The 22,026-nt window shown below is 34.1% G+C and overlaps 3 protein-coding genes across 4 annotated transcripts; 1 reads left to right on the top strand and 2 right to left on the bottom strand.

Annotated features, from left to right (window-relative positions):
- The first annotated feature begins 3,894 nt into the window (after nucleotides 1-3,894).
- On the top strand, nucleotides 3,895-12,208 carry LOC110599634 (putative phospholipid-transporting ATPase 9). Its single transcript, XM_021736111.2, has 11 exons — nucleotides 3,895-5,440; nucleotides 6,076-7,427; nucleotides 7,971-8,081; nucleotides 8,180-8,456; nucleotides 8,551-8,639; nucleotides 8,733-8,841; nucleotides 9,448-9,657; nucleotides 9,803-9,928; nucleotides 10,011-10,109; nucleotides 10,261-10,452; nucleotides 11,288-12,208. The coding sequence occupies exons 1-11, from the start codon at nucleotides 5,036-5,038 to the stop codon at nucleotides 11,894-11,896; spliced, it is 3,579 nt and encodes a 1,192-aa protein (XP_021591803.1). The 5' UTR covers nucleotides 3,895-5,035; the 3' UTR covers nucleotides 11,897-12,208.
- A 917-nt stretch (nucleotides 12,209-13,125) lies between these two features.
- LOC110600212 (probable calcium-binding protein CML15) lies at nucleotides 13,126-13,926 on the bottom strand. The gene has a single exon (XM_021737006.2). The coding sequence runs from the start codon at nucleotides 13,763-13,765 to the stop codon at nucleotides 13,280-13,282; it is 486 nt and encodes a 161-aa protein (XP_021592698.1). The 5' UTR covers nucleotides 13,766-13,926; the 3' UTR covers nucleotides 13,126-13,279.
- Nucleotides 13,927-15,735: 1,809 nt separating this feature from the next.
- On the bottom strand, nucleotides 15,736-21,068 carry LOC110630782 (proline-rich receptor-like protein kinase PERK9). 2 transcript variants are annotated; one of them, XM_043950005.1, is made up of 9 exons: nucleotides 20,693-21,068; nucleotides 19,185-20,611; nucleotides 18,581-18,985; nucleotides 18,398-18,484; nucleotides 17,449-17,519; nucleotides 17,283-17,359; nucleotides 17,038-17,185; nucleotides 16,245-16,406; nucleotides 15,736-16,134 (listed from the first exon to the last, which is right to left on the bottom strand). In XM_043950005.1, the coding sequence occupies exons 2-9, from the start codon at nucleotides 20,197-20,199 to the stop codon at nucleotides 15,955-15,957; spliced, it is 2,145 nt and encodes a 714-aa protein (XP_043805940.1). In that variant the 5' UTR covers nucleotides 20,200-20,611; nucleotides 20,693-21,068; the 3' UTR covers nucleotides 15,736-15,954. The 2 variants fall into 2 exon arrangements, with proteins under 2 accessions (XP_043805940.1, XP_021634053.1); XM_021778361.2 differs by having other exon boundaries at nucleotides 19,185-21,068.
- Between the last annotated feature and the right edge of the window lie 958 nt (nucleotides 21,069-22,026).

Genomic DNA, 22,026 nt, shown 5'->3' with positions numbered 1-22,026 from the left:
GACTATTTTTGCAGTCAGATGGAGGTTAAGTGTGCTGAAACAATGGCTTTTCAAGAGGCGTTGAGCTGGATTAAAGAGTGCGGATGGATCAAGTTCTTTTCGAATCGGATGCTCAGACTCTTGTTGTATCCATTAACAATACTTCGTTAGATGATTTATCACCTTTTAGTCTTTTGGTTTAAGATTGTAAATTGCTTCTATCCAGTTATGAAGAAACAATATGTGGTTTTATTAACAGGTATACGAATGATGTCGCTCATATTCTAGCAACATCAACTCATTCTGAGTCAGGTCAAGGAGTTTGCGTTCATGTCCCTCCTTCTCATATAGTTTATTTGATCGCTTTAAATTAATGATATTTCTCTATTTTTTTTAAAAAAAAATATTAATTAATTTAAATTGTAATAATTATTTCTAATGAAGATTATATCATGTGTATTATTATTATCATTATATTATATTTCTCTATAAATTAATCATATATAAATTTATTTAAGAATGATTACTATTGGTTTTCGTCACAAGGCAATTTGAGGGGTGAAAACGACACCCTTGTGGCATGGTACGACAGGGTAGGGACATTAGGAAGAAAACAGAAGAAGAGTGTCACACGGGCTGGGCATATGGAGTAAGGAAGACGTATGGTTTACTTAGTATGGGAAGGTAATATTACCAAATGGCACTGTCGTGTATGTGATCATGGGCCATGGAGTTGTTTCAACAAGGTCACACGGTCATGGTGATGTGGATTTATACGAAGTTTGTTATTGGTATGACTTGGCTATGTAAAAGCCACGTGGCAGCGTTGATGTCAGCACCTAATTGTTTGTGGAAAATCATTTGATATAATTAAAGTTTGATAAGCTGTAAGTCTTGTATTTATTTTCTCATGGTAAAAAAGGCTAGTGGCTTTTTGTAGTAAAAATTCATTTAAAATTATAAATTTTGTGAAAATTTAATTCAATTATTTTTAATTAATTATATTATTTAAATTAAAAGATTTTAATTTAAAAAATTATTTTAAATACCTGTTTATTGGCATAAAATAATTTATTTAGAAATAATTTTTTAATAAAATAACTTATTTTTTATACTTGATAGAAAATTATATTTTATAAATGACACATAAGTTATGTAATAGATAAAAGCTATAATCCTAATTAATTAAATTACTAGCTACATTAACTTAACTAATATAGTATATTCATGATTTTAAAGGTCATTTATTTAATTGAAAATATATTTTTATATTTTTTAATATTTAAATAATTCAAAAAAAATTAGTAAATAAAAATATCTTTTAAAAAGAAACATTAATTTATTTTAAGAAAATGAGTTTTTCTTTTAAAAATAGAAATTTATTTTTAAAAAATTTAAATAATTTTATTAATGTTTTTTAAGTTTCCAAACTAAAATTTGTAAAAATAATACTTTACATAAAAATACTTTATAGATAAATTATTTTCTATAAACGGAGTAATAATTTTTGCTATATTTAGCATTAATTGAAAAGACGAAAACAAAAGTTTCAAACTCGAAAACCAAAAAAGACTAGGAAACTTATTCATGATTTCGAGTCTTATAAAAGAATTGTAAAATTTTATGTATTATTATTTTTTATATGGAAAAATATATTATAAGGGAAAAGTAAGTAAAAGATAATTAAATAAATTTTAAGAAAAAACGTAAAAAAATACATGATATTGAAAATTTTACTTTGCTAATATATCTGTCATAATATTAAATGAATAAAAAATATAATTTAAAAAAATAAAAATTCGACAGTAGAGCTAAAATGAAAAAAAAAAAAAAAACTCTCTTTTTAAATAGAATTTAATTTAAAAAAGAGAAAAAAAATCTAATATTTAAGCTAAGTAAAATAAAAATATTATTTACATAAGTCTTGTGACTAGCATTTTAAATTAAAAGATTTTAAGAAATTTAATACAGAAAAGAAAAAGAAAATCAATAGCATTCAAATTTAGGAAGTCGACCTGGATCCAGACTCGATCAACGAAAAGGAAACACAGCGTGAATGATCCTGATCCTGATCCTGATCCTGATCCAGCGTACACGTTTTGACTGGGATTTTAGTTTAACAACACCGCACCACCGTATCAAAGCCCATAATGTACGTTACCACCAACAATTTGTCCTTTTCTTAATTCCTCCAAAAATTGACTTTTTTTTTTTAATTTTTTTTTCTATGAGCCTAATTTTTGCATATGAATTTGTATTTCTATTAAGAAATATATTTTATTTTAATTTCTTACGTGCATTTTATATTTTAGTGTTTATTGATGATAAATATTTACAGATTTATTCTAATAAAGAAATGTATCTGAATTATAAAAAATTTTACGTTTTATTCTCTTAATTTTTAATTTTTATTTAAAAAAAAATTATTTATTAGCGATGAAAATAATATTGCATTTGTGATTGAAGATATGTGGTAGAGTTTATATCTTGCAGGAAATTAACACTTAGCAGTATCTATCAATTTAGCAATTATCATTACATAAGATAAACACTTCACTATTTGAAGACAAAGATGGAGGATGACCTTCTCAAAAAATTTGAAAAGTATTTTATTTTCATTCAAAAAATTGCTTAATTTTTTTAATTAAAAAATATTTTTTGGGCAATTTTTTAAAATATTTTAAATATTAAAAAATATAAAAAATACAGATACTAAAAGTTATCATAATAAAATTGTGTAATATTTTTAATAAGTAATTCAATTAATTCATTTTAATTGTGAAGTTCTATTTTTTGAAATTAATTGTTTAAATATAATAGATAGTATTATTCATTTAAAAGAATAATAATGACGGTATAATTTTTATAAAAAAGAAATTAATTTATATTTTATATGATACAAGAAAACATAGTTAATGCACTTTTTTTTATATAATTAATATCATTAAAGTAATAAAATTTCTAATATATCTTATAATTATATTATTTACTTAAAAATTGAATTACTTATATGAATAAATTATTCTTAAAACTAAATTTGGATTTAATAATTTTTAATTAAAATTTTCAATACATAAATCTAAATGTAAAATATAAAATCTAACAGTTGTAAAAATCTCTTAAAATCTTACCCAAAAACTTTTACTTTTAATTTCTAAAAATTATTAACCATTAAGATTAAAAAATAAAATTTATAATGGATGTATAAATTTTTTTTGAGAAGATGGTATTTCTCTTTTTATTTATTTTCTTATTTTTCTTTAGTTAACAATATTTAACTGCCTCATTATTATAAGATTACTCGTTTCTATCACTTAAATTTATACATACGGACTTATTACACATCCTCTTGATATCAGACGATCATTTAATTTTTTCGATGTTCATATTAACAGGACTATAAAGTGATTGTGTCCATATTATACTTTCTCTCGATATCAAATGATCATTTAATTTTTTGGATGCTTATATGAGCAGGACTACAAAATGATTAAACTTGCTTTTTTTCTTTTATCACATCAAACTAGATTTTTTATAAGTAATTTTATACACATATTTAATTTAATTTATATTTAATCGTAGCACTGAATCACGTGATATTAAATGTTGGATGAATTTTGAATTCGTATTTTACTCTAAGGCCTGCCTATGTTTTAAGGAGAAAAGTCCAACAATCATTATCTATGTAGATCAAATATAAATACGTATATAACGGTGGTTCCAAATCTCTTAAAAATCTACATATGTAAATTCCAACGTTAAAATTCCCAAAAGGAGCCCAATAGATTAATTTTGCTGTCTGTAATTATTTAACAAAAGAAAGATATTAATCTAGAATGTCATAATTTTCAATATTGTCGTATCTCTTTCTCCGGAAAGGCAGTGTCTTGGGTCTCCTCTGTTTTGTATCTGAAGGCAGAGTAATTTGACAGATTCCTTGCACGTATACGCGGGCAGGATTAATCTAATTCTAATTGAATCGTCAGAGCAACACTTATTAGAAATTATGTAATTCTTCTATTTATTTTTTAAAAAAATTTAATTATTAGTTAATAGAAAGTCAAAAAAATGCGAGATCTAATATCCAAGTCTACCTTCAAAGCGTTCCAGTTGCGCCATCTTCTCTTCTTCTTCTTCTTCTTCTTCTTCTTCTGCCTCTTCTTCTTGTTCTTAATTTCCCCTTTCTCCGTCTTTTCTTTTCCTAGAAAATTTCAAATGGGATAACTGTAATACTAATATTAATTATTATTTTTTTATTATTATTATGGACCCATTAATTGCAGGTTCACATTCTGGTCTATTTATGGTTTCAACAACTCTCAACTTCTTCACAATTTCCTTTGTTTTAATCACTTAATTAACGACTCGTTCTTCCTTGAGTTGTCTAAGGCGGAGATTACACTTTTTCATCTCTTTGGATTTGCATAAATAAACTCGTAGACGTAGGTGGCTTCTTCTGTCTTGTCTGATCCTCTGTTCTCTTCTTTCCTTTACGTTTCTCTTTTTCAGCATCCTGGGTTTGCTCTTTTAGTTCTTCTGTTCGTTTCGTTTTAAATTTTCTCTAACTGGGTTTTTGGATTTTGAGCTTTTGGTCAATTGTACTGCAGTAGCTTAATTTGGGCTTGTGTAATTTTTTTTTTTTGTCTTTCTGGGTATTTGTGTTTTTTTTCCCCATTTGAATATTTGGGGTTTGGTGATTCTGAGTTTTGTCACAATGAGCATTTGCTTTTCAAGGAGCCACTCCAGCTCCTTTTAGTGGTATTTTTTGGAGTTATTGAAGAATTCTGGTTTTGGGCATCTTTTGCTAACTTAGTTTCCTGCAGAGAAGCTGCATTAGCTGCGTAAATTTGCCCTAACAAACTGGCAAAGGTTGAGTTGTCAGTATAATTTAGTTGTCGTCAGTTGGTATTGTTGCATATTATTACATCATTCTAGTTCTGTGCATTGCTTGTGCGTTGTATTCCTTCTAGAAGCTACATTTATCAGCGTCAATTCTCTCCCATAAACAGCAAAGTTCCATTCTTTCGCTTGTTTGTTTGGTCGGTTCCTCTTTGCAATGGCTGGTGGCAGAAAGAAGAAATTGCGTCTTAGCAAGATCTACTCATTTGGATGCGGGAGGTCATCCTTCCAGGATGACCATTCACAGATAGGGGGACCAGGGTTTTCAAGGCTTGTTTTCTGCAATGAACCTGACAGCTTTGAATCTAGCTTTGAATCTGGAATTCGAAATTACATCAACAATTATGTTAGTACTACCAAATATACTCCTGCTACTTTCTTGCCCAAATCATTGTTCGAGCAGTTTAGGAGAGTGGCCAACTTTTATTTCCTGGTTAGTGGCATCTTGTCTTTCACTCCTCTTTCGCCTTATGGGGCTATCAGTGCCATTATCCCTCTCATCGTTGTTATTGGAGCCACCATGGTCAAAGAAGGAATTGAAGATTGGAAGCGACAACAGCAGGTATTTTTGTTGAGTTAAGCTTTATTCATTTATTACAGTATGAAATATTGCATTAGTTTTCAGGCTTTTATCTTCTTACAATACAAAGTATAGAGCAGACGAGTATCATTAATACTTTCTATGAGAATGTTCATTTATTGATTGGCGATTCTGAGAAATTTCAAGCTCTTTAATGAGATATATTTGGAGACTTTCGGATGATAATAATGATAAGATATCCTCAAAGGAGGGGATTCTTTAACAAAGTATATATGAACTTCTATATTATTTTGTGAATTTATTGCCATGATGGCTTAAATTTTGTTGGCCAGTGTAAATGGATGTTGATGCCGGCTATACACTACAGGAAGGATATTCAAAAATTAAACTTATCTGTTTAAATATAATCTGTTTTTAGCTAGACTTTATTCCTTGTTAGGAACAGTTAAACTTGCACGCTGGGTGATGCTGCTCTCCTGTCCTTGAGTTGTTAAACTGAACAAGCACTGTTTAGTTCAAGCTTGATTCCTTAGAAGACTGTAGTAATCAGATTTGTGGATAAAAATGAGTTAATGGCAATTATAATTTTTCATTTATTGTCCTATGTGGAAAGCTATCATTTTTTTATATATATTATGCATGTGGGGTCTTCTCAGGATATTGAAGTGAATAACAGAAAAGTTAAAGTGCATCAAGGTGATGGTGTTTTCAAGCAGACTGTATGGAAGAATCTAAGGGTGGGAGATATAGTGAAGGTGGAGAAGGATGAATTCTTTCCAGCAGACCTTCTTTTGATTTCCTCTAGTTATGATGATGCAATCTGCTATGTTGAGACTATGAACCTTGATGGAGAGACAAATTTGAAAATAAAACAGGCAGTGGAGGCAACTACTTTCTTACACGAGGATTCCAACTATAAGGATTTCAAGGCTACTATAAAATGCGAAGATCCAAATGCAAATTTATACTCCTTTATAGGAACTTTGGATTTTGAAGAAAACCAATATCCCCTCAGTCCTCAACAGCTTCTCCTTAGAGACTCAAAACTCAGAAATACAGACTACATATATGGGGCAGTTATCTTCACTGGACATGACACAAAGGTTATGCAAAACTCCACAGCCCCTCCTTCAAAGAGAAGCAAAATTGAAAAGAAGATGGATTCAATTGTCTACCTCTTGTTTGGTATCGTATTTTTTATGGCATTAACTGGATCTATTGTCTTTGGCATTATAACTGGAGATGATTTAGAAAATGGCAGGATGAAAAGGTGGTATCTTAGACCAGATGATTCCGAAGTTTACTTTGATCCTGATAAAGCGGCGATTGCAGCAGTTCTTCATTTTCTGACTGCCATATTGCTATATAGCTACTTCATTCCCATCTCCTTGTACGTATCAGTAGAAGTTGTTAAAGTTCTACAAAGCATTTTCATCAATCAAGATATTCATATGTATTATGAGGAGACAGACAAACCAGCACACGCCCGTACTTCAAATTTGAATGAGGAACTTGGGCAAGTGGACACAATACTTTCTGACAAGACTGGTACTTTGACCTGCAACTCCATGGAGTTCATCAAGTGCACTGTGGCTGGGACTCCTTATGGCCGTGGTGTCACAGAAGTTGAGATGGCTATGGATAAAAGAAAAGGTGGTCCAGTGGTTGAAGAAAAAATAAATGGATGGGACCATAACAAGGATTCTACAAATGCAAAACCACACATTAAAGGATTCAATTTTGAAGATGATAGGATTATGAATGGAAACTGGATTCATGAGCCTCATGCTTCTGTTATTCAAAGTTTTTTCCGCTTGTTGGCAGTCTGTCATACTGCTATAGCTGAAGAGGATGAAGATACTGGGAAGATATCATATGAAGCTGAATCACCAGATGAAGCAGCATTTGTGATTGCAGCAAGAGAAGTTGGTTTTGAATTCTGCAGAAGGACTCAAACAAGCATCTCAGTGCGTGAGTTGGATATGGTGTCTGGGAGGAGAGTTGAAAGGTCAGTGTCTCATCACTTTTTGTAAAATGGTATTCAGACAAAAGAGTTTCACAAAGAAACTGCACAATTTTTTGTTCTTTCACTGCCTTTGGAGAGCATGATCGATATTATATATTCCCTATTTCATGAAGCCTTTTTGTAATTTGACATAATTGCAAGTTTGCTGCTGTCTTGCTCCCCTCATTTGCTTTCATCGTGCTTGCCTATACTGAATCAGAGACTCTCTTTTGGATTTTGATCCCTTGATTGCATTCTAAATTTGTTCTCTAAAATTTTGAATTCGTTGATTTTTTTGAGTTGTTATTTCTGCTAAAAAAGCTTAGATGTAAATGAAGTACTATCAGACACTATTAGCGAGTTTCACTTGACATTGTTCTTAGTAGTCTGGAACACTTTGTTGTACATGTGGTAACCATGATAGACATTAATTGCATGTAGGTTATCATGTGGGTTTGAATGCTCGCAACCTCTATCATAAAGTGTAGTTGCATATTCAAGTGGCAGGCTACTAAATTTTGAAGACCTTATTGGATTTTTTTCCAGGACATATACACTTTTGAACGTTTTAGAGTTTAACAGTGCAAGGAAGCGGATGTCTGTGATAGTAAGAACTGAAGAGGGAAAGCTATTATTACTTTGCAAAGGTGCTGACAGGTCTGTGATCTACTACTTTGAAAACTTTGATTAGGTGCAATTCGTTGTTCTTCGAATTAGTTATATTGGAATTCATGACATTTCTTTATCACATGCAGTGTGATGTTTGAAAGGCTTGCCCTGAATGGTAAAGAGTTTGAAGAGAAGACAAGGGATCATGTGAATGAGTATGCAGATGCAGGCTTGAGGACCCTGATACTAGCCTGTCGTGACCTTGATGAAGAAGAATACAAAGATTTCAGTAAGAAGTTCACTGAGGCTAAGAATTCAGTAAGTGCAGATCGGGAAACATTGATTGATGACTTGGCAGAGAAGATGGAGAGGAATCTAATTCTTCTTGGTGCAACTGCTGTTGAGGACAAACTCCAAAATGGGGTGAGTTAGGAAAAAGTAAATTTAGAAATATTGAATTGGAAAAATCTCTTTTGAGATCTCAAAATGATTTTCTTTTCCTTTTTCTTTATGCTAGGTTCCTGAATGCATAGACAAGCTTGCCCAAGCTGGGATTAAGATCTGGGTTTTGACTGGAGACAAAATGGAGACTGCCATCAACATTGGGTATGACGATTGAGTTCTTCTGCTGTTTTTAATGTGAGGCCTGTGGTTCTTATTCCCAGATGGAGGCTCTTACATGGAAAGTTTTTTGTGCAGTTTTGCTTGTAGTTTGCTCAGACAAGGAATGAAGCAAATTATAATCAATTTGGAGACTCCAGAGATTCAAGCATTGGAAAAAGCAGGAGACAAGGCGGCCATTACAAAGGTAAAACAACATTTTTCAGCCAGTTCAGGTGGGGGGAACTAATTTAGTAAGCCAGTTGGTAGATAATGTTGCTTGAACAATGTAATCCAAAGACTACTTTAGTTAATCAGTCATTTCAATCCAGTTCAGGCATTTCACTTGTAGAGAGACATTCAAGATATTTCATTAAATGATATTTCATGAAGATTTTAGTATGCAAAAATATCTGGAAATCTAAGTGATTAAAGTTCATCCTTATTAACTTCGATGATCTTGGGAAAACAATGTATGAGATGGGGTTAACTAGTGGCTATTTTCATAATTGAACAAAATAAAAAAATCCCACATTACACATGGTAGGTAGCTTGGGTAGACACTACATGCTGCTATTAGTTGTAACACAGTAGGCTCACAATAAAAAATGTGTTAGCTGGAATTACTTTTTGGGGGGGGGTTGGGCTTAACAAAATAATCCACAATCTTCATGTTGCACTGTGATTACCAGATATGGAACCTCTCTTTCATAAAAGTGTTATTTTGGTGGGAGAGAGTTGGAATTAGAGATGTATCTTAGCTGATAAAAATTTTCTCTGTAGTATTGATGGGTTGTATTGATTATTTTTTTAGGCATCAAACGAAAGTGTTCTTCGCCAAGTAATTGAAGGAAAAGCACAGATTGCTGGATCAAGTGGGGGCTCTGATGCATTTGCGTTGATCATTGATGGGAAGTCACTTACTTATGCTTTAGACGATGATATGAAGGTGAGGTTTCTGGAGCTTGCCATTGGTTGCTCGTCTGTGATTTGCTGCCGTTCATCACCAAAACAGAAGGCACTGGTAGGTTTCAGTGATTTCCCTTTTATGGAAGCGTGCTGTTTCTTCTACTTCTTCTCTTTCTATTTTTCAGATTTTAAAAAATCTTCTGCTTTTCACTTCACTTGAGGGAATGATTGTTTTAAATTGTTCAACTTAAAAACCACAGGTCACTAGACTGGTGAAAGAAGGAACAGGAAAAACAACATTAGCAGTGGGTGATGGTGCCAATGATGTGGGTATGCTTCAAGAAGCAGACATTGGAGTTGGAATCAGTGGTGTTGAAGGAATGCAGGTGCTTTGAACTGCAAATAAATTTGAATGTTGACAACATATGTATATATGTATGCTTATAATTCTTTATATTTTCAACTCAGGCTGTTATGTCAAGTGATGTTGCAATTGCTCAATTTCGGTATTTGGAGCGGCTGCTACTTGTACATGGACACTGGTGTTATCGGAGGATCTCAGCAATGGTAATTCCATTCATATGAGTTTCAATGTGACTTCATGTTTTTGAAGTCAGTTCTTTCAATTTCGATCATTGGTTGACGCACATTTTATAGAACTCTTTTTTTTATTATTATTTTGATGATTGCACTGACATATTTGTTCTTTTGTTGGCAGATATGCTACTTCTTGTACAAAAACATTACATTTGGCTTCTCTCTTTTCTTGTATGAAGCATTTACATCATTCTCTGCGCAACCTGCATACAATGATTGGTTTATGTCCCTGTTCAGTGTCTTCTTCACTTCACTTCCTGTGGTTGCTATGGGTATTCTTGACCAGGATGTTCCCGCAGCGTCTGCGCTCAAGGTATAAACTTAATGAACAAACTCAATTGTGTGGCCATTTAGGTGGTAGCAACATAAATATCTTGGTAGCTTTACATTATACAGCAGCTTAGTATATAAGAGCTAGTAGTCTTTTTCTTGTACCATAAATGACTGCATACACGTAGATTTTATCCTACCCACTACCCCATCTAATTTGTTTTATTTCCTATTGGTTGCTTACTTTCTCCCTCAAATCTGAAGGTACTCAAGAACCATTAGAGTGTAAATTTTTTGCTGCTTCATCGATATTGATTGGCTGTTGCTTAGTGTAGGCAGCATATGAAGCTAGTACTTAAACGATCTATTATAAATTAGTAGTCTGTCTTTTATAGGTTAAAACATTTAGACTTTTGTACGTATCCGCGAATGCTATGTGCATTGACTATTTTGTTTCTTCATTGGGTTACTAGACATGCTGAAGATTTTAGTTCAAGTGTTCAGCTGTTTCCGCTCTGCCTGCCTTTCTTTTTCCTTTATTTTATTATATCAGTAATGGGATAACACTCTTTGGCCCTTTTAAAATAATATATACAAGGGGAAGTTTTACCTGCTAATCTTATATTTAGCTTTCATACTACATACACCTCGGTAGAACAGAAACACAACCAAGCATTTGAATCTTGGTCATATGATATATTAGCAGAGGTAAAATAACTTGCAATTTAAGGTTGCACTGTTACAATTTTGAGTGATGATAGCATTTCTGTGGTCTGGTTTGAGAATAAATATATCTAAGCATGCTGCTGTGTTGTGACTTGTGAATCTCTCAGTCACAGTTTTTGAATGATTATTCACCATGTCATATTTTCTTGCAGTTTCCTCAATTGTATCAAGAAGGGGTACAAAATATCCTCTTCAGCTGGCGCCGAATACTCAGTTGGATGTTTAGTGGATTCTATAGCGCAGTCATTGTTTTCTTCTTCAGCACAAAAGCAATGGAGCATCAAGCGTTCAATGATGATGGCAAAACTGTTGGGAGGGACATCTTAGGAGCAACAATGTACTCATGCATTGTGTGGGCTGTGAACTTGCAAATGGCACTGTCAATTAGTTACTTCACCATAATACAGCATGTCTTAATCTGGGGTTCTGTTGCTTTGTGGTACATTTTTCTCTTGATATATGGATCCATAACTCCCACAGCTTCTACCGATGCCTACCAGATCTTTGTTGAAGCCCTTGCCCCAGCCCCTTCATACTGGCTTCTTGTACTATTTGTGGTGATCTCAACTGCAGTCCCATATTTCTCAGCATCAGCAATTCAAATGCAGTTCTTTCCCATGTACCATCAAATGATACAGTGGATGAATTATGAAGGACAGTCAAATGATCCCGAGTATTGTGATATGGTGCGGCAAAGGTCGTTGCGACCAACGTCAGTCGGCTTTACAGCTCGTAGAGCTGCACGAACCAGCCGTGCATGACCTAGGCAGCAGAAGAGTCGGAGATCACTCAAGATGGTAGCTAGTTATTATTAGATGAAATCTTTCAAAAGTTTTGAGTAACCTGAAATATCCCTATTGTATCTGTTTTCACCGTGGGGGAGTATTTCAGTCGATATGTATATTTTGATTTTAGCCTTCTGATCCCATATGTATATTTTTTGTATAATGCACCTTGTATTAGTTGTAGAATGTATTTAGTACATAAGTGAGAAAAATTCATTACAGAATTGATTAGTGCTCTTTCTTTTTTCCATAAACATATATCCACCCTTAATTCTTATTGTACCTCAAGTTCATTGTTGTTGTTAAAGAAGTTCGATTTTGATTGCTCTTGTGGATTTCTTTTATTATTACACAAGTGATGTTGCACCAGCTCCATTTTAGGTTCAGATTTGGAAAACAAGAAGAGTAGAAGAGTATTGGTGGGTTTGATGGACAAAATCTCCGATACATATTTAGTTTAAAGATGTATTTAGTGAAAATGGCAAATAGTAAAATCATATTCATACTTAGAGATTACTCCTATTTATAGTTGTTGGGAGTCCTATTCTGACAAGGTTTGGTATAAGAATTCTGTACTTGTCTTTAATTATGACTCCAATTTTGTAGGAGTTTAATATGAACTAGGAACTTAAGATGTTCCAGCCCAATTCCGATCATGGTTTTCTTTCATCTGGTTTCTGGTTTCCGGATCTCTTCATCCTTGGTATGGGTACTACATCAATAAGTTAGCATTTGATCCCATTCTTCCTATTACATGTTCAATGTGAGATTCAATACACAGCAAGGACAACATTCTCCTCCAAAGAATGGTGAGGAACTAGAATTCAATATCTCAAAGGTCAACTTTGTTTGGTTGTAGAGTTTAGCATGTCTAAAAGAATCCATTTGCACAGGAAACATTGACCTTGGATGATCGTTGGACATGATCAGATCAGAAGATACCAGGACATATTAGTACATTTCACGTATACCCAAATAGAAATAAACAAGATTCTGGGAGATTAATTAACTATTTGTTAGTTGGTTAAAAGTCATTTTCATGTCAATTAATGCAAACCACCTAGAATAATTTTCATGTCTGATTTCATTTTTCAAGGTTCATCATACGGCTCTCCTCCAATCAAATCCACTATACCAGATCTCAAAATTGAAGCACAAAGAAAATAAAGGAAGAATGATAGAAACCAATGGAGGAAAAAGTCAAATGAGAAAACCAAGATCATCCATCACCATTTCTGAAAATTAAGAACCAGCTACATAGCCATTTTTTGAAACTTGAGACCCCCCAAAAGTCTAGATTTTCTAATTGATGACACAGTAGAAATGTATCAAACGTATCAACAATCATAAGTATATTGGCTATGCCTGCAGGGCAAGGCCAAGAAAATCAGCAGCAGATCTTGCCATGATATGAGCAAACTCATGTAAACTAAGGACGCCATCTCCATTTGTATCAGCTTCATTCATCATCTGAGATAGCTCTTGATACGTTAAAGGATGGCCCAATTTAGCCATGGAACCTGCAAGCTCAGCTGCTGAAATATATCCATTACCATCACGGTCAAATGATTGAAAAACCTCCAATAACTGCTCCTGGTTGATCAAGACTTCTTCGTTCATGTCAGGCAATATAGCAGTAACCAATTCATCAAACTCCACATACCCATTGCCATTTGCGTCCATATTTGATAGCAAAACATGGATCTGGTCACCGGAAGGTTTGAGGCCGAGCGAACGAAGAAGTGCGGCGAGCTCTAGTTGAGTCAGGCTGCCGTCGCCATCCATGTCGAAGTGCATGAAGATTTCCTTGAGCTGCTGGAGCTGGTTTGATTCGAGGGTTAACATCACGACTGAAGGTAATGGATTGGTGAAGGAGGAGAAGAAAAAAAAAAAAAAAAGGCAAGAAAAAGAAAAAGAGAGAAAATGGAATTATTAGTCGAGTTGCTTTGGCTTTGGTTTATGGAAGACGCGAGGCTTATGTTCTGTTCGTTGATTCCTATGATTTGGAATTGTTCAACACCGCGTTAACGTTTCCATTTTTTGTTATGTAATACGGCGGTTGCCAAGCTTTGGGAGACACATAGAGGAAAATTATTACATAAAATAGTTTTTTTCTTTTCCAAAGATTAAATAAAATAGTTATAATAATTAAGTATTAAAATAAATTATGTAAAGTTGTATATATAATAATTAAATATTATTTTTATTTTATATATAAAAAAAATCTCATATCATTGCAAATCAAAAGAAGCTATTTACAGTTACAAATTATATCTTAAAGAAATTTAAAAATTATTCATGTCATCTTATTTTTTTAAAAAAATTAAAAATTAATCATTATAAAATATATTCTAAAATCAGTTACTTTTATAGTTTTAAAATAATATAATTAATTTTCTATTATTCTAAATAAATATTTTGTTACATAATTTTTAATTTTAGTAATAAAAAAATTAAGCATGTTAGTTATAGAAATTCATTGCTTTCAATTTGAAAAACAGTTAGAAGAAAAGAAAAAAAAAAACCTTACTTATAGGAACAACTTAAAAACTATTTTCTAATATTATTAGAAATTTTATTTAATTTTCCACATATAAACAACCCTTAATATTTTTAGTGAAGAGATTAATAATTTAACTTTTAATGGTGGTTATTGAAAAATTCATTATGCATGTGTAATTCAGAATTTCAAACAAGTTGGCAATAGCACTTAACATTTGGCAAGATCAATATGGTATCTGCAAGAATCAAGTATTTCAACTAATTCAAACTGTACAAGGCTTATATCAAATCCTTGTTTAGCTACACATGTGGAGGCCTTTAATCCTTGCCTACCCCAGAAGCTTCCAAATGCAAACTCTCCCTTTTGAGAGAAATCTCCAAGCATACTCTCAACTTCCAAAGACATGGCTTCCATGCAACTCTTCCATTTGATTTGTTACAGAGAATTCCAGAAACTCATCCTGAAATCTAGCCTTCACTGATTCTGTTGTCTTCTCTGCTTGTTTTCTATACCGAATTCGAAGTTTCTTCTTTGTGTATTCTCTGGTCTTTCGAATGATTTTGTAAGGAAGTTTGAGCAAGATGAAGATGATGATTTTTAGTATCAAGCATTGACAGCAGCAGGATATAACAACACAATCCGCTGCAAGAATGTTGCAGTCTTCCATGGCGTTGACGGATGGAAGGAGAAAGGAGGAAGGAGGTGATGGTGGTGTAGGAGAACGCTACGTATACAGAACTCATGCTTTGACTATGAATAAGTTCCTTTTCCTCGCAGGAGGTATTAGGAAGTGTGAAGCAAAGGGAATGATGTGTGGCAGAGCTAGTCATGACTTAAAATATCATAATTCCTATTGCTTGAAACATGCAGCTTTAGATTTCAGTTCTGTTTCTGAATATAATAGAATGTTGGACGTCGAGGGAAACACGTGTCGTCCTATCCTTGTTTCTTGAACTCTACTCTTTGTTGGGAGGTTACTTGGATGACTTCAAGCCTTGCCTTGAGAGTTTTGGCTATATCTTCAAATGGCTCTCTTGCTCACATCTCAAGTCTAAAGTTTCTCCGCAGATCGTTAGAACCTGACATCTTCCGGCTTAGCTCCAGTTTTTGGCTTGAGAGAAAAGGAGAACGAACATGGAGAAGGGAGAATAGGGAAGACACTGCATCACTTCGTTTTATGCTTTATGGGTCCAAATAATTTTTATGTACATTTTTCCAATGATTTGTCATCCAAGAGAACGCAAGTGCTGCGGTGATAATTTGAAACTCAAGAACACCTCATAACATCAGAAGTCTTGAGCGACACAAAAGAAGAACAAACAAAATTGAATCATTTTATTTCTGCAGGAACAAAATTTGCAAGAGATAGTTACAAGAAAAAAGAAGGGGTTTGAAATCCAATCCTTATGCTAGATGCAGTCAATTCCAAAGGTGAGTCCCTCTCCAACTAAATCAGCATCAACTTGCAAAAGGCTGTGTGTGTCCACTGTCAGTAGATGTATTTATCTCTGCTAATATTCACCATGTCCTCTTAACCATCCATGCTATCTTGGGTAAAAAAATCTGTACTGTAATTTTGACTACCAAAAGCCATCCTCCGAAATAATCTTATTTGTGCAGACTGTTCTGCTGAGTTGCATACCTCACTTTCCCCAAGTCTCATTCCATTGCTTAGATCTGCAGTAGCTAAGCTATCAAATGCTCTAACAACCTGAGAAGTACAAGCAAGTTAGAATGTCCCACTATACCCACATCAAGATGTTCTCAAATGAAATGTAGAAGCAAGGATGCACAGCCAGCTGCATGATCAAATTATAATACCTGTCCCATCCGTGGTCTCTTGGCAGCTGAATGCCGCACACAGGCTGCAGCAGCCTCAATCATTCTAACCATTTCACTTTCATCATAGTTCTTTGCAAGCCTTGGATCAACCAAATTGTCAAATTCCTCATTGGCTATTGCATGACTAAGCAACGGCCGAGCCTGAAGAAAAAAGGTCGGAGCTTGGTGAAGATCAATTTTTTTACTCAGTATAAAGATGTACTTAGTTCAATTCCAATTCTTTTCAGTTATATTTTATTACTTTGAAATTTGGGAATTTCATAATTTTCACTGAGCTTAATACCAACACTTGGCAAAACTCTGCAGCACCCAACCCCCCACACACAAATTGAGACGGCTTGTTATTTCCATTAACTGAAGTTTTTTCTATTTAGAAAAGCATAAATAATAAGAGAAGTCTTTGCATCACATAAACACGCCAATAGGAACCAAGTTTCTTCAGCATTTGTTCTCCCAGCCCTTGTGTCACTTATTAACATCCACATATAAAATTTCTAGCTATCGGTACCAAAAAAAATGTTTTTGTAACATTTATATACCTAAGGTTCTGAAAGAAGAGTTACATCAGCAATGGAAGTCCATACAATGATGCATCAGAGAATGAAGAAATTAGCTGAAAACATTGTAATGATTCAAATTAAATGCAACAGTATTACTAAGATGTTCAACTTCAGCAGAAAAGGATAATTGAAGGGAATCATTTAAGACAGTGAATAAAGGGTGAAGGATTTAGGAAATTCAAATGAGGTTTTTCTGATATCAAATTATTTACCCACTCAACAAGGCTTTCATCTCCCAAGGGTCGGGATGCATCCACAGGCTTCCGTCCAGTGATTAGCTCCAAAAGTACCACTCCATATGAGAATACGTCAGATTTCTCAGTTAACTTGCCACTTGATGCATATTCAGGTGCCATGTATCTGCATAATTTAACCAATCAAACATTTAGATATACAGTGAAATGGCAGATAGTAGCCTAGTGATGGGCATCTAAACAAATATAGATATGCTGCCTACCCAAAAGTCCCCATAACACGTGTTGTAACATGTGTATTTGCATCAAAAGCTAACCTGGCAAGCCCAAAGTCTGCTACCTACAATGCAAAATCTAGAAACAGTTAGACATTAATCTAGATAAGATGAGTAATACATAAATCTAGTTAGAGGTCAAAACAGTTTATACCTTAGCTTCAAAATTGTTATCCAAAAGAATGTTTGATGATTTAATATCCCTGTGAATAATCCGAGGATGACCTACATGCATAAAAATAAATGAAATCCATAACATCTATCTCTAATAAGTGAATCTAAAGCATGTGAAAGGAGGAACAATGTGTCGGGATCTAGTAAAATAAATAATATGATTAGATGTTGTTTGTCTGCTCTGTTTATTAAGGACTAAAATTGAGATTTACGCACCTTTTTTTCTTTTCCTTTTTATATAGGAAAAACAGAATAAAAAATGCAAGGCAAACAATGTGTCAACCTCTGTAAAAAAAGTTCCATAAATTAGAGATGTTAGCATTGATCTTTGATCAAGCTGGAATCCAGTCCATCCTTGTTTGGAAATTTGATGCAATGATTGGACTTTTTTATCAGAAAGCTGGATCATAGCATTTGGAAATGAACAAAGAGGTAAAGGTGGAGACCTTGTCATTTTCTGCTTGACCAGAAATTTTAAAAGGAAAAAGAGGAAGAACTGTGGTAAGTTCTATAAACGGTGGCCAGACATTACAATGGATAAGAGTATAAAATTATCACGTCTGGGCAAAGAGTGCACGTAGCAGAAAAATGATGGAGAGCGATTAAGATGTTATGTTCATGTCCAAGATAGAGCATCAGATGTGCTAGCATGAGAATGTGATTAGTTAGTGGTGGAAGGAGCCGGAGGGAAAGGGGATAAAGAGGGAAGTAGTATAAGATTTATAATTTTCAGATATTGATGCTGAATTGATTTCAAATAAAGTTGAGCAGTAAAAAAAGAATTCATATAGCCAACCCCAACTAATTTTGGGATTAAGATTTAGTTAATGCAATTGTATTAGGAAACTTTGAAGCTAACAAGCATTGATAAGAGTCTAAAAGTAAACAAGTGAATAATGACTTGAATTCAATTTAAATGAAATACTTACAGTCTTCATGAAGATAAGCTATTCCACGAGCTGCACCAACAGCAATCTTAACACGTGTTGCCCAACCTAGAACCGGCCCACCTTCCCCTATAAAAAGCCAGAATCAATATGCATTATTACTAAAATAGTAAAATGATTTATAAAATTTATACTTCAAATCTCAATTATAAGTTGTAACTTTACCATGAAGATGGAAATGAAGAGTGTTGTTAGGTACATAGTCATATACAAGCAATCTTTGGTCCTCAGAGATGCAATAACCCACAAGTGATACCAAATGGCGATGGTGTATTCGACTGATAATCTCAACTTCTGCCTTAAATTCTCGTTCACCCTGTCCTCCACCAACTTTAAGCTGTTTCACAGCTACATCCCTCCCATCAGGTAAGCAGCCTTTGTATACAGAACCAAATCCACCCTCCCCCAAAAGATTTTGGGATGAAAATCCATTTGTGGCCTTTAGAAGTTCTTCATATGTAAACCATGACCTTGAATTGCCTAATCCACCAGGACTACTTGGTGAATGAACAACAGGGTCATTAATAGAACTTGCAGGAGCTGCAGAATGTGACTTGGTGAAATTTGAATCTGGACAAAAAAAAAAAAAAAAAGTAAAGACGTTCAAATTTCTTATCAACAATTGCTTTAATTGCAAATATCCACTAGTCAGCTATCTGTCAAATGCAAGTTCAGCTTCTAAAACTAGCAATTGGTTATGAGAAATACATGTCTATTTACGAGATACCTGACAAAGAAGACAATGCTGAAAATGCTAGAGAAAAATTACCTGATCCTAGGAAAGAGCCCGGAGGAGATGGCATAACATAACCACCACTGTGCTCAAGTGCTTCTTTACTCCGCTTCCTCAAGCACCAGAAGGCCAACCCAACAAGGCTGAGCATTATGATACACACTGCTACACCAATAGCCACTATACCTAGAGTACCAATGCCTCCAAAATCTTTGGAGTTTGGACTTCCTGATGAACTAGGAATGTTATTTTTGTCGGATGGAGGTGGAACCAATCTCATCACTGGTGCTGGGGGTGGTACTCTAGTAGAGTTTGAGGGTGAAGGTGGCGGTTGAGAAGGAGGTGAATTTGGAGTTTGCCTAGGGGGTGAAGGTCCATTACTGGGCGTAGGGACTATTGATGCTGGTGGAGGAGGTGAATCGTTGGAGGGGGTTGATACTGGGGGAGGAGGAGAATTTGCTGGTCGAGGTGACTTAGATGCGGGTGGTGGTGAATTGGCAGGCGGTGGTGAATTTTCAGGCGGCTTTGATGATGGAGGCGATGCTGAGGAAGGAGGATTTAGTGATGATGGTCGAGGGGAATTAGCTGGTGGTGGTGGTGGAGGAGAACTTGCGGGTGGATTGGGTGGTGGTAGTGGTGAAGTTGGTGGATTAGATGGCAGTGAGGGAGGAGGTGAACTTATGGGTGGAGTTGCTGGTTGTGATGGTGGTGGTGTAGAATTGGAGGTTGGAGGATCGGCATTGAATGAAGGTGTAGAAGGCGAAGTTGGAGGTGGTGAGGTTGATGATGAAGAAGGCGGAGTAGCAATAACAGCAGAAGGAAGGAACTGAGGAGGTAGGGATAGAATTGAAGAGGCAGGAGCCCCCGTTGGATTGGCACTGGGCTGTGAAGATGGAGGAATCATAGGAGGTTCGGGTGGAGTAGAGGAGGATTGTGGTGGTGGAGTGGTGGTGGAGGGTGGTGGCGAATTAGAAGTGGATGGTTGTGGAGCAGTTGAATCTGGTGGAACAGCAGAAGTGGGTGAATTTGGGGATGGAGATGCAATCGCCATTCCAAGTTTCCAAGCTTCCAACTTTCAAGTCATAAAATGCACATAACAAAAGTTTTATTATTTCCAAGTGCAGAAAGAAAATTTCCAAGATAACTCGGTTATCAATTTCAACTGAAACAAAGCTTCCAAACTTGATAGAAATCAAAATCAGCAAACTTCACCAACAAGAAGCCTGATATCCAAACGTTTCACTCTTCAGAATACAGTTGCCTCCTTGGAGTCAAACAACCTTCACCAGCTAAACCCACATCACTAATCATGTTTCTAACTAAAACCCTGATCGCATAACAGTTTTTCACTTCAAAACAACTCGATAACAAATTACTTCAAATGCAAAACCCACATCAACTTGTAAGAGAAACCCAGATGGCTGAGTTCAAAGTAAAATTCATCCATGAACTTCAACCACAAGCTGCTAAAAGAAAAATCCCTACAATATGTATCAACACGCGTATCATCTGCAAAAAAAGAACCCAAATGCCAAAGATCTTACCTTTCAAATACAAAACTCTCACTCGTTTAAAAAGCCTAAGAAAACTGAAGTCCTAACTGATTATTTCGGGTTGCAACCAATCTTGGCTTCTCCTTCGAACTCTCTCTCTCTTCTGCATACGAAGGTTGAAAACGGCATCAGGGACACGGAGTGGGGTCTCAAATCCGAAGAAGTATTGACAGAGACCTTGTAATCCAAGAAGAATAATTAGAGAGTATCGCTCTTGAATGTGAAAAGTATAAAAATGGCGATTATGATTACAAATTAATATTCAATGATCGATTTACGCACAGCAGAAAGTTCTTGCTTTGTGGTAGCGTCGAGTCCGTAAAAAGTAACGAAAAAGGATAATTCTTTACGTTAATGACACAGATTTAGCAAATTAAATTGAAAATAAACCAAATAGCAGACGTCCTTACGTCAAAATTTTGTCTTCAGGCCCTATCCGTGTTTGATACTATAAACTAATCTTGTTTGTTTGGAAGTTTCTTCAGCAGTCCCGAGTCTGACACAAATTTCATTAATGAATTAATAATAATAAGAGAATATCCAACATTGAACATAGTTTTCATAGCCATCTGTTTTATTTTGAAATTTTTTTTACCGAGAAAAGCTGAAATTCCATTGATGCTAGAGTTAGCTTACAATGTCCAATTCCATTACCAATATCCATACTGAGAAAAGCACTAGATTATGATGTTCAATTCTTCTCGGGTCAAATTTCTTCTAGAAAATTACACTGCACTGAAAAAAAAGAAAACTGAACTATAAGATAGAAGGCATGGAAAAACGCAAATAGAAAGAAAATATCAGATTATATTCATCCCATACTAATTATACGAAAAAAATATGATCATTTAAATAATATTTTTAATAAATTATTATTTAGTATTTTAAGAGAGTATAACTCTAAAAATTATCAGAACTTGTGAAGATAATATATAAGATTTTGTTTGTGTGTGAATATATAAAATTAATGGCAACGGAAATTTAGGAAGAACTAGATAGGGGAGGGAATTGTTTCCAATGAGATAGAATTCTCTGTCTTCACGGGAATTGGGCTAAATTATATTCGATTCCACTAAGGTATATTATGTATAAAAAAATTTTATAGATTGAATGTATAAAATTAAATTTTATGTATTTTTTTATAAATGAATTCATTTATTTGTATTTTGTATTTATAATGAATTAGATTTAAATAAATATTTTTTTATTATATATATAACACTAAATTTAAGGTATATAATAGTTTATATTTAAAATTAATTTATTTTTATTATTTAATTATGATGTTAAAAATAAATATTAATAAAATACATATATAAAATAAC

This window comes from Manihot esculenta, chromosome 14 (assembly GCF_001659605.2).
Source record: "Manihot esculenta cultivar AM560-2 chromosome 14, M.esculenta_v8, whole genome shotgun sequence".
In the NCBI taxonomy this organism is placed as follows: Eukaryota; Viridiplantae; Streptophyta; class Magnoliopsida; order Malpighiales; family Euphorbiaceae; genus Manihot; species Manihot esculenta.
The sequence above is the reverse complement of the archived record's forward strand: the minus strand, read 5'-3'. Positions and strand labels throughout refer to the sequence as shown.